General features: G+C 49.8%; 1 protein-coding gene across 1 annotated transcript; it reads right to left on the bottom strand.

Annotated features, from left to right (window-relative positions):
* Positions 1 to 11,315: 11,315 nt before the first annotated feature.
* On the bottom strand, positions 11,316 to 14,663 carry FZD8 (frizzled class receptor 8). The gene has a single exon (XM_054193261.1). The coding sequence runs from the start codon at positions 13,966 to 13,968 to the stop codon at positions 11,959 to 11,961; it is 2,010 nt and encodes a 669-aa protein (XP_054049236.1). The 5' UTR covers positions 13,969 to 14,663; the 3' UTR covers positions 11,316 to 11,958.
* Positions 14,664 to 15,149: the final 486 nt, after the last annotated feature.

Below are 15,149 nucleotides of genomic sequence, written 5' to 3' on the forward strand. Positions count from 1 at the left end.
AGTCTTCTCTGCCATTTGGCACACCACCATGCAATGTGCACGTAAATGTTTGCAGGAATTAGTTTGTAAAAAGAAAATGCTAGTAAGTGTCAGCTTTTTCCAGTTCTGCCAGTCTCTTTATATTCTGTCTGCCTCGATACCAGGTGGGGTCTCATGGTGCAGAAGGCTGTGGCTTTCCAGTACACCGGCTGCACCCGGCGTGGGGCTGCCCCAGCTGCCAGCACACTCTGCAAAAAGCACCAAGGTACAGCCTTCACCACCCACCCTGGGGTACCACTTCCACCATTTTCGGGACCTTCAGCAAAGCGTGTTTCCAAAAATGAGGCAGAACTTATTTACCAGACCGCCTGTGTTGCTGTATCCGACTTTGTTTGCCGTTTCTTTCCAGTCTACCAGCAGAAGCCAGTCAGTGCCATCCAGTTACTGTAGAAGCGGGATCCTGGTATGAAAGGCGACCCAGGAATAGGGAAAATGTGGTGATAATCATGGTCTTTAGCTGCAGAGAGAGCATTCTCTCTTGCTGTATTTCCCCTCTTTGCCTGCCTTCACCCCTTTTCCCTGCATTGTGCTAGCATGCCAGGACGAGATGAGCAGCCTTGAGGCAAGCCATGGAAGATGCATACAGGCCCTATCCACTGTCCATCTCTTCCAGCTCCCTCCAGCTTTGTCCCAGGCCAGCCCGGCTGTACCCTGGCCTAGCCCCCTGTATGCGCCAACCCTTGGTAAGTCCATTTTCCGGAAGGGGTTTCAGCCCCTTGCTTCAGTCTGGCCTTGGCCACAGCTCTTACCCTGGCAATATTTTCCATCCATCCAGAGCCATGTTGTAGAGCCCTTCATGTTTACCAGAGCTCACGTGGTTGTTTTGGGGAAGGCAGTTTCCGTTTGTCCCTTGGTACCTGGTAATTTGAAATGAATGCCACCAGGAAGGTTGGTAGTGGTGATGAAATGTAGTGTGGGTCGCAGAAAACTGTGAGGGAAAAGCTGCTCTGCTTCCGGCCATAGGCCTTCTGCAGATCTGGGGTGACTTCAGTTGGCTTGATTGGCCAGACTTATATCTGAGAGAAAAACCTTTGCAAAAGATGCTTTAGACAGTTGATACGAAGTCGAGCACAGGCCCAGAAGCTTTACTGTCAGAAGATGTTATTGGAAACAGGGCTGAAAACACAAGCATGTTTTTGGAAATTCTTTTTTTATGGGTTTTCCCATAAGAAGGAGTTTGCTTTACTGTTAGGTCTGTGTCAGCTGTGTGAGTGCTTAGGCAGGCAGCTGTCAATCTTGCTTTGGAGACTGATCTTAAAAGAACAGAGAGCTTTGTCCTTCTTCTGAAGATTTGTCTATTATTTAGGTTCAAACACATGGTGGTGTTAGTCTGAAGAGGTCTACAGCTGGCAAGACTTTTCATAGCTTTGACTATTTTTCTTTAAAAAAAATAATTGTGGTGCTCTGTCAGGTGCCAAGTTCCCTTAAACCCTAGTGCACACCAGGAGACAGAGCCTCATCTGTCACATGCCTACTGAAGGCCATGAGGAATGGAGAACTTGTGGGTGTTTTTCCGAAAGCAAGTGCTTCGTCTTGGCTGACAATCTTGTATGAGTAAGGATGGGAATCTTTACAGCCCACGGATCTGGTGGGCATCCAAGTCTGGTCCCTGGCCCAGGCTGCACTCTCGTTGCCTTCCTTCTCCCCTCTGCCATAAGATGTTGGTGAGTTGGGGTTGGGTTGAAGCCGGGCTTTTGGAGAGGGCAGGGGGGCTGCATCTACACCAAGTGCCAGGGCTAGGACAGTTCTCAGACAAGGTTTGAAAATGCCAGACTCAGGCTTAGGACCTCCATTCCCTGTAGTTATTTGCCCTTTATCGGTACTTAGCTAGCTCAATCAATAAAGGTTGTGAGTGTTTCAGGGAACATTGGGTTGACTCATGTTACTATTTTATTTGAACATATTTGCTGCTCTCTAGAGGAACTTATGGAACTTGCATGGTTTCAAGATATACTGTTATGCACTTTAAGCCAACCTAAAGCCTGGATAAATGAAGAAAGGAAGCAACCCAAAGTAAACAATAACCTCCAGAAGACGTTGCCAGGAAATGAAGCAGCAGCAAAATAAATTTTAAAGTTTAATGTAGATAACAGAGAAGTTAATATACTGGAAAGAGGTAGCAGGAAGTACATGGGTATCATTACAGATGAGGGAGGGGACTGCCAAAGTATATTTCAATAAATTATCATTTTACCAAATAAATATGATTATACCAATCAAAACCCTTGTCAAGACTGACACCCCCTCTCCCCCCCAAATCCTTAGCAGACAATGTGCAGAGTGCTTTTAAGAGAGCCAAAGAGGCCAGACCGGTGGCTAAGAAACTACCTCTCTAGTGAACAATCAACACAATAAATTGTACCAGCTTGTGCAAAGACAGGACAGAGCCCAGCAAAAAGTGTAAAACTTGAGGAAGCTGCAATTAAAGAATCCACCACTGAGAAAATACTGAGATCTTGCAACAGAGATGTGGCTGATGATAATCACCAGACTCTCTTGGCAGGGTTCAGCTCAAGGCTACGTCACCTACATTCTGTCGCATGGCTGTGAGGTAGGTGTCTGAACTCCCGCTACTCTCCAAGGAGATCTGGTCAAATCCAGATGTGGGAAAAGGTATCCTATGTTATTAGAGTTGCCAGAGGGTAACGGAGGCATTCACCTGGGGCTTTCAGACATGACGGAAAATTACAGGAGACCCACGATCATTTGGAGAGGCAGGTAGAAACTGGATAAGAGTCTCCAGGACCAGCTGGAGACTATGTCTGCGCAATTAAGGCCCACAAGTTCACTTCAGAGGGAACTGACTCACCTGCCAGGACCCACTGACTGCATTACTAACACTCTATTGACTGCAACAGGAGTTTATGTAATAGCTTACCTTTAAAAAAAAACATAATTAGATACCTACCGGCATTTAGATGCCTTAGTCTTGAGCTGAACTTTAGCCTTCACCTAAACATGACACTTGAAGGGGGGTAAAAAAGAAGAAAGAAAAAAAAAAGTATGAAGATATCAAGAAATATTTAAGCTATGATCACAGCTGGGGAAATACTACTGTAGAGGATGTTACCTGTCACCAAACGTGATACTGGTTTTGCTCAACAAAAAAGACAGAGAAAGCAAAGTCAGGAGAATAGTATTGTTGTGGACCTGGAATACCATATGATATTCATTTTCATGGTAGAATTATTGAGGAAAATAGCAGGAAAAGCAAAAACACAGTGGTCATCCCTTTCACAGATTTCAACAAGACATCTTGCAAGTCACCACCGCAACACTCTGAAATCTTCTAAAATGCCAAAAGAAAAATTGACACTAAAGTCTAACTTTCACAAGAACAGTCAATATGGCTACAACTGTAAGCTGAGCTCTTCTAATTCTCATGTGTATTGTTGCTAATGACTTACTTACTTCAGAGAAATGCATAAAAGAAGTGCTGTAGTTCCACATGAATCTGCTAGGAGATGTAAATACACAGCTGGACCAATGCTTCAACAGAAACAAGAAGATTGTCCGGTGTGGACAGAGATATGTGATCTCCTATTATCAGAAAACACAGGACATCAGAATCAGCTTCAAAAGACAAGGTATTTAGAGGCAGACACATTGCATTTTAGGAGATATTAAATAAAACTTTGTTCTACCTAGTGTTTGGGACAACGGACTGGAAATGAAAAATGGCAGGAGTTTCTTAAAAGAAATTCTCTTAGTTGTCTCAAAGATAAAATATAATATCACTTAATGTAAAATAACATATGCCCTTTCTTCCGAGAGACTGCCATTACCTACATAGTACCATATATTCAAAATCTTCCGTAATTTAGTTGGGGTGAAACCAGCAGAGGATCTATGAAAGTTGCTCTATGAACATTATTCACTTTCAGCTTCCACAGATTTTTTCACTGTTGGCTTTTGTACCTTACAGAAAATTCTACCCTGAATAATTCTGCCCAGCATAATTCTCCATTACCTTCTTTTAAGACATGCAGAAGTACATTTTTTTTTTTATTCTAATCTATCTTATTTTCCCAGAAGGAATTATATTTGAAAGCACTGTGTAAATTCATGAGTTAAATCCTAATTCAGAAATGCACTCTTGTTCAGGAAAACATTTATGCATACGCTTACTTTAAGCATCTCATAAAATCTCACTGAAATCAATAGGACTTTGGCATGCACTTAAATAGTCCCTACCACCCTACATGCTTATGATCCACTTCTATTCAAGAAAGCAATCAAGCACAAGTTTCTGAATCAGGATCTAAAGGTATTCTGTGAAAACCATTTCTATTCCAAGCTCTACTAATAAATTAGGGTTTTTTGTGATTTTGCTTTTTTTTTCCATTAAGAATGTATAACATGAATGTGCTTTGCTTCATTTTAAGCTGCAAAGGCCCGTTTTATATGCTGCTTGTTAAATCAGATTCTAATGATTCTTTCCCTCATGCAAATCTTTCCTCTCATTCATGGATTGTATTTAAATTCTGCTCAGCTTGCATTCATGATGCCTTGTCAGTGATTTGCATTGCTCTGATGCGTTTGCCCTGGTTGCACCCCTCACTCACTTTGGCTTGAGAACATAGAAGCCATAAATAACTCTTTAGCTGCTAAAAACAACACACACAATTCTTGTACACTAATGAGCTAGAGGATGGCAGCAATGAAGCTCCTTGTGGGTCTCTGTGGTTTCCTGATCTGACTGCTCCTAATGCCCTGCTCCGTACTCTTGAAAACTGTCATTTTCCAAACCATTATTGGCAAAATACTGCTTCCCTCGAGTTTTGCAAAAAAGTAACTTCAGCTTAAAAATCACAACTTTAAATGTGTTTTCTGCCCAGCAGGTTTGGGGAAAGAAAGTAACGCAGCTCCCTGCCAAGCGGCTGGTTGTCCCTCTCTGCGGCGCTGGGAGGCTGTGGCTCCAGATGGCAGCAATGTACAGAACACGCGCCGCCCCAAAGCTGCAGGTTCTGTGGCTGGATGGGAAACATTCCCCCTTGCCTTCCAAAAAGTCGGATTTGATTCTATTCCCACCCTACGTTTGGACAGAAAGCCAAAGCCAGTCGTTTGCTTCATAAGCCAGATTGTGACATTTTCTGATTTACATTGAAAGAGGCCGTTTAGATTTCAACCACTGAGAAACGATGAGGGTATCGTGTCTAACATACATTTCGAATCAAGTCAGTTCATAGCGTGAAAATGATTCTTCCTAATTTCAGAAGATGTCAAAACGGGACATTCTAGTTGTAGATTTATTTTCTGGGGAAAAAAATCAAGTAATTAAAGTAATTGAGACTAATGTTTCTTTGTGAAAAACATTAGGTTTAATTAATTCATCAATGACAAATGTTTGGAGGAAAGAGCATCTAGCTAAAGCATTTAAAACACGTGAAAGCATCTAACAAATCACACGTAGGGCAAAAATTATTGGAAAAGAACCGTGTTTTTTTCCTGCAACATATTAAAAAAAATCAGTATCCAAGAGATAGTCCAGCTTTCACCTTTATAATATACTGGATATGAATAGTAACTTGCCCACATCTTTCTGACTAAATTTATATTTTCTTGGAAAGCTGTGTTTTAAAAAAGGATGTTGTAGTTCCCTGCGGGTTGCGGTGACAGTCACCTCTGCCCAGCGGGTCACAGCTATCGGGGCGTGCGAGGTGGGTGCGCAGTGGGCAGGTCCCGGGGGTGCAGAGGCACCCGCCCCACCGCCTCCCCCACGCACCGAAAAGAGAGAGGAGAAGTCGAGAAAAGAAAAGGTGGGGAACGTCAGCTGGGGAGCCCTGCGAGAGCAGGGAACGGTGGCAGGGCCTCGGGGTGAAATTCCCAGTCTCTCCCAGTTGAGGGCACTGCTGGATGGCGAGCAGAGCAGTTTTCCGCCCCCCCCGCCTCCCCCGCGCCCCGTCCCGGTCCTGCCGCACGCTCGTTCCCACCGGGGCTCCTCCGCCTGCCGGGATTTCTTGCCCGATGCAACTCCAAAACTGCTGTAAACCCTCTTTTCCATACCTGCTCCCTCCTCCATACCTTAGAGAATGGGAGGAATGAGTCATTTCTCTCCAGGCTCTTAAAAGCCGATTTAACTTCAGCCCTTCAGCAATACAGAGCCCAGGCTGGGCTTGGTTAACCGAATGCGATGGCCCCACGTCGCTCTGCTGCTTTTCACCTAACTGCCTCCAACCTCTTCGTGTCTTCCTGACGAAGAGGATGCCATCCCTCACCCAGGCCCCGTGTGAGGGCTCGGGTACTTTAGAAGTTGTAAAGGCAGCAGTGGGTTTGGTGTTTGAGAGTGCCAGGTTCACTCCGGCGACAGATTTGGCCGGGGAAACTGCGTACACTCTGGGCGTACAGGACTATGGCTTTTGGTGGGGGCGTTGTTGGGGGGGAAACTGGTGGGGAGGGCATAGGTGTGAGGATGTGTTTGGAAAATGGAGCGTTACTGAAAACACAGAAGAGTCATGAAATCCAGGTTCTTCCCCTAGACTTGCACTTAAGTTTCGTTAGCCTGGGTATTATTACTGCAATTTTTGTCTCCCAAGAAGAAATTTGACTATTAATTCACTAGTGACTGTAAAGTGTTTTGAGATCATAGATAAGAGACTTGTAGGAGTGAAAAAGTATTATCTCAGCCTTCAAAAAGCCTGGTTCAGCATTTGACCTTAGGTACTAGTTTCTGAAGTGATTTGACTATCCTTAGTCACCTCAGATTATGGCTCCACATTTTAATACCAGACAGTAGTTATTTCCATACCACCATAGCATTTATGATGTGTGATCCTTTCTGCTGAACTAGTGAAATTCATATACCTGATTACAGTAATGATGGGCATTTATAAAAGCTTAAGTAAATAGAGCTCTCTGAACGTTTGTAATTGAGTTGTCTTAAAGGCTGCCTACAACTCATCATGACCACATGCAGGGAGTCTGCCCTGTTTAATATTTCTTACTTGGACCATCTGTAAATCAGTCACTTTATTCTTCTTAGGCTCATCCTGTTGCTTTCATGGTGACCTTTGCTGCCCAGTCTCTTTAATTCTAGAGAGGTGTGCTATCTTTTCCGTACCATCCAGTTTTGGTATGCGGGGCAAAAAAAGAGGGAACATGGCCAGGATGGGCAATGGATAGAGATTGTTCCTCACTTGCTGCCCTGTTGGGCCAGAAGCTGGGTTGTCCATGGTGGGTGGGAGTGGAAGAAGTGTGTGCCTAGAGAAACACAGGCCGCATGGCTCTGGAAATGGGGTGCAGGAGCAGGGCATGCTACAGGCAGGTTGTAACAGGCACTTTGGAAACTGGTTGTGATTCTTCAAGCTGGTTTGACTGGCTGGCACTGAGCTTTCCTCCAGCATGGTCTTGACTGTAGGTGAGCTTTCACTCCAGGAACATCTTTAGTCATTTTCCAACGTTCTTTATCACCAGTTCGCTTTTGCCCCATATTATGTGGCCTGTCTATCCCATATACAATTCCATGCCTCTATTGGTTAAGAAGGTTAACTTACTGGGCAGGTTAGGTTTGGCTTTTGCACTGCGTGTAGTGCTTGTGAAAGAAGTATGTTGAGCACGGTCACTAGGATCAGTGGTCTTACCTGTAGCGAAGTTTTTATATTTCAAAGTAGATCTGGGATTCTCTAAAGGACTCTGTTGGGTTTTTTTCTTAGCTCCTGATTCCTTTTTAAATTTGGACATTCTGCTTTTGTTCCTGGTACTAGTTTCCTCTTGTGAAAAACTTGCATTTTCTATTTTTCCTACAACCCACCTTCAGGCGCCTGGCGAGGTGTCTGCCCCAGTGAGTCTGGAAAGAGCCTGGGCTCTGGAGCCGGGCTGACGCACACTGCGGGTAGTGTGCGCACACAGGTGCCTCTACCTCCATCTTTCCTACCCCACCTGGGACACCTTTCAGGACTAGTCAAGCACATTTGAAGAACTCTTTAATGGGTGAACAGCCCAATACTTTGATTTTAAAATGTTGTGTAGGAAAGAAGGAAAAAAAGACTCCTTGCGTGCCGGTCTTAGCCTTCATAGCCTTCCCAGAAAGCCTGGCCACTATTTCAATATATAAGAATTTCCCAATTCCTCCCTGTCTGAAGTCCCTTCCCTACCATGACTGATTACCAAAGCTCCAGAGAAGCTTCCTCTGCACAGGGAAAACTCCGGAGCAGGTTGCAGGACACTTCCAGGTAGCTCCCAAGGGCTCAGCAGCAGGGCCTAGGGGAGGTGTGGTGTCCCTCTGAGGCTCTGCAGCACACCTGCAATGCACTGCCTTTTTTAAAAAGGCCCACTGGCAGGTGGGCCGGCTCCTTTGGGGGCTGCAGGATTATTCAGTCATTACAGCAGGAGGAGAATAATCCATAGGATTTCCTTTTGAAGCAGGAACATGTAAAGCAGGGAGGGGTCCTACAAGGAAAAGGAACACTCTAAAGGTATGTTGCTTACTAGAGAAGGAAAAAAACCCCATCCTGAACCATGTTTCTCTGCTAGTTTAGTTACTTTCCTGAACGGAGAAGTAAATTAGACTTTTGTGTGAACTGCAGGAGGCTCTTGGTTGCCATCTATCCAGCTCTCCAAATGTTGCTATGCAAGTTGTGCTGTGGAGCCACATCAGTGGTAATAAAGCTTTCCCGTAGCTCTTGTGAGCTGGTGCGATTGCTGGGGCATGTGGGTGCTGCCCCTGCCCAGGGGTGAGCCCACACCAGCAGGGATGCCGAGGGTATTCCTGCTCTGCAGGCGCGGGCTTGGGCCACTGGTCTGCTGGGAGTATTTTTAGTAGCTCTATGGCAAATTTAGGGAGAATGCTGTTTATCGTCAGACCTTGAAAGGTAACACGTAACTCCTCCCACCTCACCAATGTATTTTGGATGTTCATAGCAAATTTAAAGTCTGATAGAGGGTATCATAATAACGTGAAGTTCTGTGTAGCCGTGGATTTCTATTGGCATACCTAAATACCTTGCTCTTGGTTTTTCTGATGTATTTTCCCCCCCCCCCCCCCCGAAACAAATTTTATGTTGATTCACAAAAATCTGCACCTCTAAATTAACTTCTCTGGCACCATTTCCCCAGGCTTGCGTTTCTAGTGATTTGAAATTTTGTCTCATTTTTATTTGTTTAACCTTTATTACGCAGTCATTTCCAAATGCCAAAGCAGGCATCTTGTTAAGCTAACTACCTCTGAGACTGCTTTCCTGACTAAGCCTACCTGCAGCACTTCTTAGCTCATGCCAGGGTAGGTTAAGCCACAGAGCTACTTCCTCTGTTTTACTAGAAAATGCTTTTATCTCAGCACTAGCAACCTCTACCAGCAGTCTTCCTGGGACCTACCTAAACAAATTCTCACAGAATAGTTGTGGCTGTACCTCCCCTCTGTCTTCCTTGCTGGAACCCACTAGAGGGGAAGGAACACAGATATTTTTTTTTCTCTATATGAGGTGATTGTGCTTCCATAAGTGGGGCTTCCCCAGCAGGAGGAAGACCTCTATCTTAGCCCCACTGACAGCAGGGAAAATTGCCACGTTGATTTAAATGTTTCAACAACTGTTAAAAAATGTTTCCAGCAATACAGGAAAATACTTTCCATTTACAGGTGTGTCAGTATTCCGATCCGGGTCAATTGGTGTATAAACAGGCATCATGCATCAATGCTAGCAGAACATCCTTTGCATTTGCGTAGTTAAAACTATTTTTCCCTCCATGGAGTTAAAGATTGGCATTTTAAATTCCTCCTTTTCATGATCCCGGTAACTTTCTAGAAGTGGAGGAGTCTATTAAGTTACGGGATCTTTGAAAGGGACACCAATAATCAAGTCAGTGCTCAATGGAACAAGGTTTTTCCCACAAATCATGATTGATATCTGTGTCATTAGTAGGGTAGCTGCCCATCTCTTATCATGATTGACAGGTTAATAAGGAACCTGGGGCTATCTTTTCACTGCTAGCACACAACCTAACCAATTGCTTTTAAATGATGGCTAATTTGACAGAATATAAGTAGAAAGCATAAAAATATCTGGAATAATGTCTAATGCAGCTTTTACTCCTGGTATTCTGAGCAATCTCATTTTAGAAAACATATTAGAATGTAGTTAATAGATTTACTTTTTTTTTTTTTTTTGAGATACTCAGTTTTGAAAGAAAATCTTGTAGTTGTTCTTTGGTTCAATTAGGAGCAAAAGAGAAGGGAGTTTTGTAATGCAATTGTCCTGTAAAGGAAAATGTTTTAAATTGGGGAGATTATGTGAGCAGACCACCTGTAGGGCATTCATAGCTCTTTTCTATAATGCTCCAAGCCATGCCTTGCTGCCTGCGGTCTGGCTAACAATGCAGGGAAAAGCTGTTTAAAAGGCTGTTCTCCCTTTTCCCTCTGGTGTTCACTAACTGTTACAAGTCTTCCTCTTAAAATAAAAAAAAAAAAAAAGTCCCACGTCCCTCTAATTGAAGAACTTTAAGGCTCCATGGTGGCCAATTGGTCTGCAACAAGAGGAACCAGGCAGCAGGGAAAGAAACTTCAGACTATACATCACGTTTGGTGAAGAGAAAAGATCAAAGTTTTCCCAAACTCAAAAGAAACCAAGTTCCCTACAGATTAACCCTATTCATTTAGCTCCTCTTAAAGGAATGATGTTCTGAGCCACTGGGCAGACAGGTAAAAAGTTCAACAATTGCCAAAGCATTCTTCTGTTAATTCAACAGCCTTCTGCTCAAATAAATTAGCTTAGTCCTGACAGAAGAACAATACCTTTTCTCTTGAAAAAGGACCATATTTGATATACAAAAGTTAAGTATGAAAGGTTAAGATGTTAGTTTAATCTGTTAAGAAGAGATTGATCTAACAAATCTCAACTTGCTGTTCCACTGTAGTAGATGATCTATGAATTTAAAACATTAACCTTTTACACTTCAGTATGCATCCCCGGAAAGGCAGGTGCTTACAGAAGTGTAGACAACAGATATGAGAAGTGTGTGTACACATTCCTAAAATAACACCCATTTTAAAAGGATACTTAACATGCCATGTGAGATGACGCTTCTGTAAAGGCTCAGCTTAAAGACACTGTCATCTTTCAAAAAGCAGAGGAGAACTATGGTAAGGCACCTCCCAGTTCTGGCAAACACTTTTTCAGAACAACTTGTTGAATGACTTGTTTTCCTTGTGTCTATGGATCAGAGGCAGCCATCTATTATGCTGCAATGACTGAAGCATGAATGTAGCTCACAGTTTATAGAACCACCTAAAGACAGAGCAGCTGGAATAACCAGGGCAGGAGTATGGGAAAGGCTTGAAAAAGTCATTTATCAAAAGTCATTTTATTGACAAAATAGAATACTCATATTTGCTCTTACAGGGGTAGCCTCTACACTTTTTTACAAAAAAAATTTACAGACTGTATAGCTTTGGATATATACATATTTTACACATCTGTACAAGGTAACAAATAATTATATAAATACATCCTTTAATGTAGGAAACCCGTATTTAGCTGGGGTGTATAATTAAGACATGTTTTGATTCAGTCTGTATTGTAAGGCATTTGCCTGGTCACCAATATTCCCAAAAACCTGCAGTCCCAGCAGACTCCCATCTCTGGCTGGGGTAGAGGAAGACTCTCCCTCCCATGAGGGAAGAGCTGCTGTTAGTCCAGAGTGAATCAGAAGCTGCTGTGCCTTGCCCTCTGCAAGACACGGGTGAGCCTCTACCCTCCTCTGCCAGCAAAATAATAAGCTGGCTCCTTGAAGTACATGCTCCCTGCATATGAATGGAGGGGAAGGAGGAGGGGGCTGGAGCCTGGGGCCTCTGCCAGTTGCATTGTTCTATACAAGCTGTGGCTAATAAGGACCATTAGGGGTTCATTAATGGCACCAAACAGTGAGGGGGCATTTTAGGCAGGCCAGTGTCCCTCATTCCCTAACCTTTGGCCTCTTTCCCCCTCCTCACACTTGAGACAGGGGCATCTGCTTGGGGTAGGAGACAGAGCTGGCGGTGCCCGACCTCCATGTCAGGCCGGTGCTGACATCGCTGTAGAGGGAGCCACCGCCTCCAGCCCCAAGTCCTCCTGCTGCAGCGATTGCCGCTTGCCCACCTGCTCCTGCCCCTGTGCCCCCAGCCACGGCAGCACCTTTGCTGGCCCAGCAGCAGCGGGTGCAGAGGGCCCTCCAGGACTCGAGGGTCTTGCCAGACCAGACCCAGACACCGGAGGTGATGCCCACCACCAGGCACATGAAGTACTTGAGCATGAAGACAGCATAGTCAGGGCGGCGGGCCTGATCGGGCTGCTGGTCGCGCAGGCAGGGGCAGTTGTGCGTGGCCTCCCAGCGGGGCCGGTTGTGCTGCTCGTAGAAGAGACAGGCGACCACGCTGGCAGCCGGCACGGTGTAGAGCACAGTGAAGAGGCCCAGGCGTATCATCAGTTTCTCCAGCTTGTGGGTCTTGGTGGGGCCACCCTGCTGCTTGATAACACTGCGGATGCGGAAGAGCGAGACGAAGCCAGCGAGCAGGAACATGGAGCCAATGGCCAAGTAGATGAGCAGCGGTGCCAGCACGAAGCCCCTTAAGTTCTCCAGGCTCTGGTTGCCCACGTAGCAGATGCCGGCCACGGGGTCCCCGTCCACGGAGCTGAGCGCCAGCACGGCGATGGACTTGACGCTGGGGAGCAGCCAGGCGGCCAGGTGGAAATACTGCGCGTAGCCAGCGATGGCCTCGTTGCCCCACTTCATGCCGGCGGCGAGGAACCAGGTGAGGGAGAGGATGACCCACCAGATGGAGCTGGCCATGCCGAAGAAGTAGACGAGCAGGAAGACCACGGTGCACAGCGCCGGGCCGGTGCTCTCGTACCGAACGTGCTCGGCCACCGCCAGCTCCGGCTGCAGCTCGGCCGCCCCGCCCGCCGCCCCCCGACCCCCCGCCGCCGCCGCCCCCGCGCCGCCGCCGGCCCCCGCCGCCCCGGCCCCCGCGCCGCCCGCCCCCGCGCCGCCGCTGCACGCCACCTTCTCGTGTCCGGCCACCAGGCGCACCAGGTAGCCGAGGGAGACGAAGAGGTAGCAGGCGGCCAGGAAGATGATGGGGCGCTCGGGGTACTTGAAGCGCTCCATGTCGATGAGGAAGGTGGAGACGGTGGCGAAGGTGGAGAGGAAGCAGAGCACGGACCAGAGCCCGATCCAGAAGGCGGTGAAAGCGCGCTCGTCGGGGCTGAAGTAGGGGTTGTGGCAGGGCAGGGCGCAGTTGGCGATCTGCCCCGTCTTGACGCGGTTGTAGAGGGGATGCCGCTCGCTGGACACCGACACCATGGGGGCCCGGCACTGGCAGCCCGGCTCGCAGGGCGGCGGCGGCCGCGGCTTACGCGGGGCCTCGGCCGGCGGGGCGGCGGCGGCGGGGGGAGCCTTGGCCGGGCCGCCGGGCTTGGCGCCGCGGAGCGGGGGCTTAGCGGGCGGCGGGGCGGCCGTGGTGAGGTCGGTGCGGTTGTAGTCCATGCAGAGCGTGTCCGGGCTGCCCTGCTCGGGGAGGCGGTCGCAGCGCATCCTGTCCGGCCAGGCGAAGCCGTACTGGCGCATGAGCGGGGCGCAGCCGGCCTTGGCCCGCTCGCAGACGCTGCGGCAGGGCGGCAGCGGCTTCTTGTAGTCCTCCAGGCAGATGGGGGTGTACATGCTGCAGAGGAAGAAGCGCAGGTCGCTGGAGCACTGGATCTCCACCAGCGGCCAGAACTGGTGCACCTCCAGCCCGGCCTCGTCCTGCGTGTCGTGGTTGAACTGGTTGGGCATGTAGGTGTAGTTGTAGCCGATGCCCTTGCAGAGGGGCACGGTGATCTCCTGGCACGACAGCTCCTTGGCCGAGGAGGAGGAGGAGGACGCGGCGCTGGCGGCCGAGGCGGCGGCGCAGCCGGCGCGCTGCAGCAGGGACAGGGCGGCGAGCAGCGAGGTGATTTCCAACAGGTAACTCCACTCCATGCTCAGCGGCGGGCGGCGGCCCCGGCTCTTCTCCCGTCCCGCTCGGCAGCCAGGGGCAGCGCGGCGCCACAGCACCCACCCGCCCCGGCTACCCCTCTGGGGGGCGGGGGGCGGCCCCCTCCGTGCCGGCCGCAGGCGAGAGGGCTGGCAGCCCCCGCGGGTCTCCGTCGCCCGGGAGGAGGGAGAGGGAGCCGCCGGCGAGCCCCCGCGCGGCGCCGGAGGAGGGGGGTCCGCTCAGGGAAGGCCCCTCAGCCGCCGTCGCATCGCTCCTGGCGGGGTTGGCTGTGCAGGGGGGGGGTCGCCGCTGCCCCAGCGCCGGCCGGGCACGGAGCGGCGGCGGCAAAAGAGAAGTTTCGGTGTCAGCCCCCGCCTGGCGCGGTCAAGATGGCAGAGTCGTCCCGGGGACCGGGCGGTGCGCCCCGCGGCGCCGGGCTCCCACCGCCCCGAGCGGGCGGGCAGCGGTGGGGCCGGTGCTGGGGCGGCCGGAGCGGCTCCTCCTGCCGCCCACCCGAGCGCCGGGCTCTGCGGGCCGAGTGCCAGCCAGCCGGTCCTCGCTCTCCGTCTCCTCCTCCGCTGCTGCCGGCGGGGGGAGCCTGAGCCGGTCGCCACCGGCTGCCAGTCGCGCAACCTGAACCGCGGGGCGATCGTGGCCGCGCCTCGGCACAACTTCTCGCTCTCCGGCCCCGGCAGCGCCGCTCCGGCCGCCGCGCTCTCATGAATATTTATAGCGAGCGCAGCCGGGCTCCGCCCCCCTCGCCTCGTCCGCCTATCAGCGGGGCCGGGCGGGGGGCGGAGGGGGAGTCGGCCCCGGACCGCCTTAAGGTGGAGCGGAGGCGGTGTGCAGGGCCCTGCGGCCGCGGGGGACGTGGTGGCTGTGCGGGTCCTGGGCTGCACGGAGGGGTGCGGGCTGCGCGCGGGCAACGCTCCCCGCCGGGTGCCTGGGCTGCGGCAGGAAGAGGGTTTCCGCTGCGGTCGGGTTCGCTCCAGGGGCAGCACAAGCTGCCCGGAGCCTCCCGGGAAGCGGTTTTGTCCTGAACCGTTGGGACCCGCGGGACTTCCCAGCCCATGCTCGGTGGAGCGCGGTCAGGCGCCGGCGCTACCTGGGGCCCGGCTGCTGCAGGTGTCGGCGCAGGCGGCGGGGGCGCGGCCGGGCTGGGGACACGGTGGCATCGCGCCCGCCG

Source organism: Rissa tridactyla, chromosome 2 (assembly GCF_028500815.1).
Source record: "Rissa tridactyla isolate bRisTri1 chromosome 2, bRisTri1.patW.cur.20221130, whole genome shotgun sequence".
Taxonomy (NCBI): domain Eukaryota; kingdom Metazoa; phylum Chordata; class Aves; order Charadriiformes; family Laridae; genus Rissa; species Rissa tridactyla.

Coding starts and splice junctions, on each gene's coding strand:
- FZD8 (XM_054193261.1), bottom strand. CDS start 13,968: ATGGAGTGGAGTTACCTGTTGGAAATCACCTCGCTGCTCGCCGCCCTG.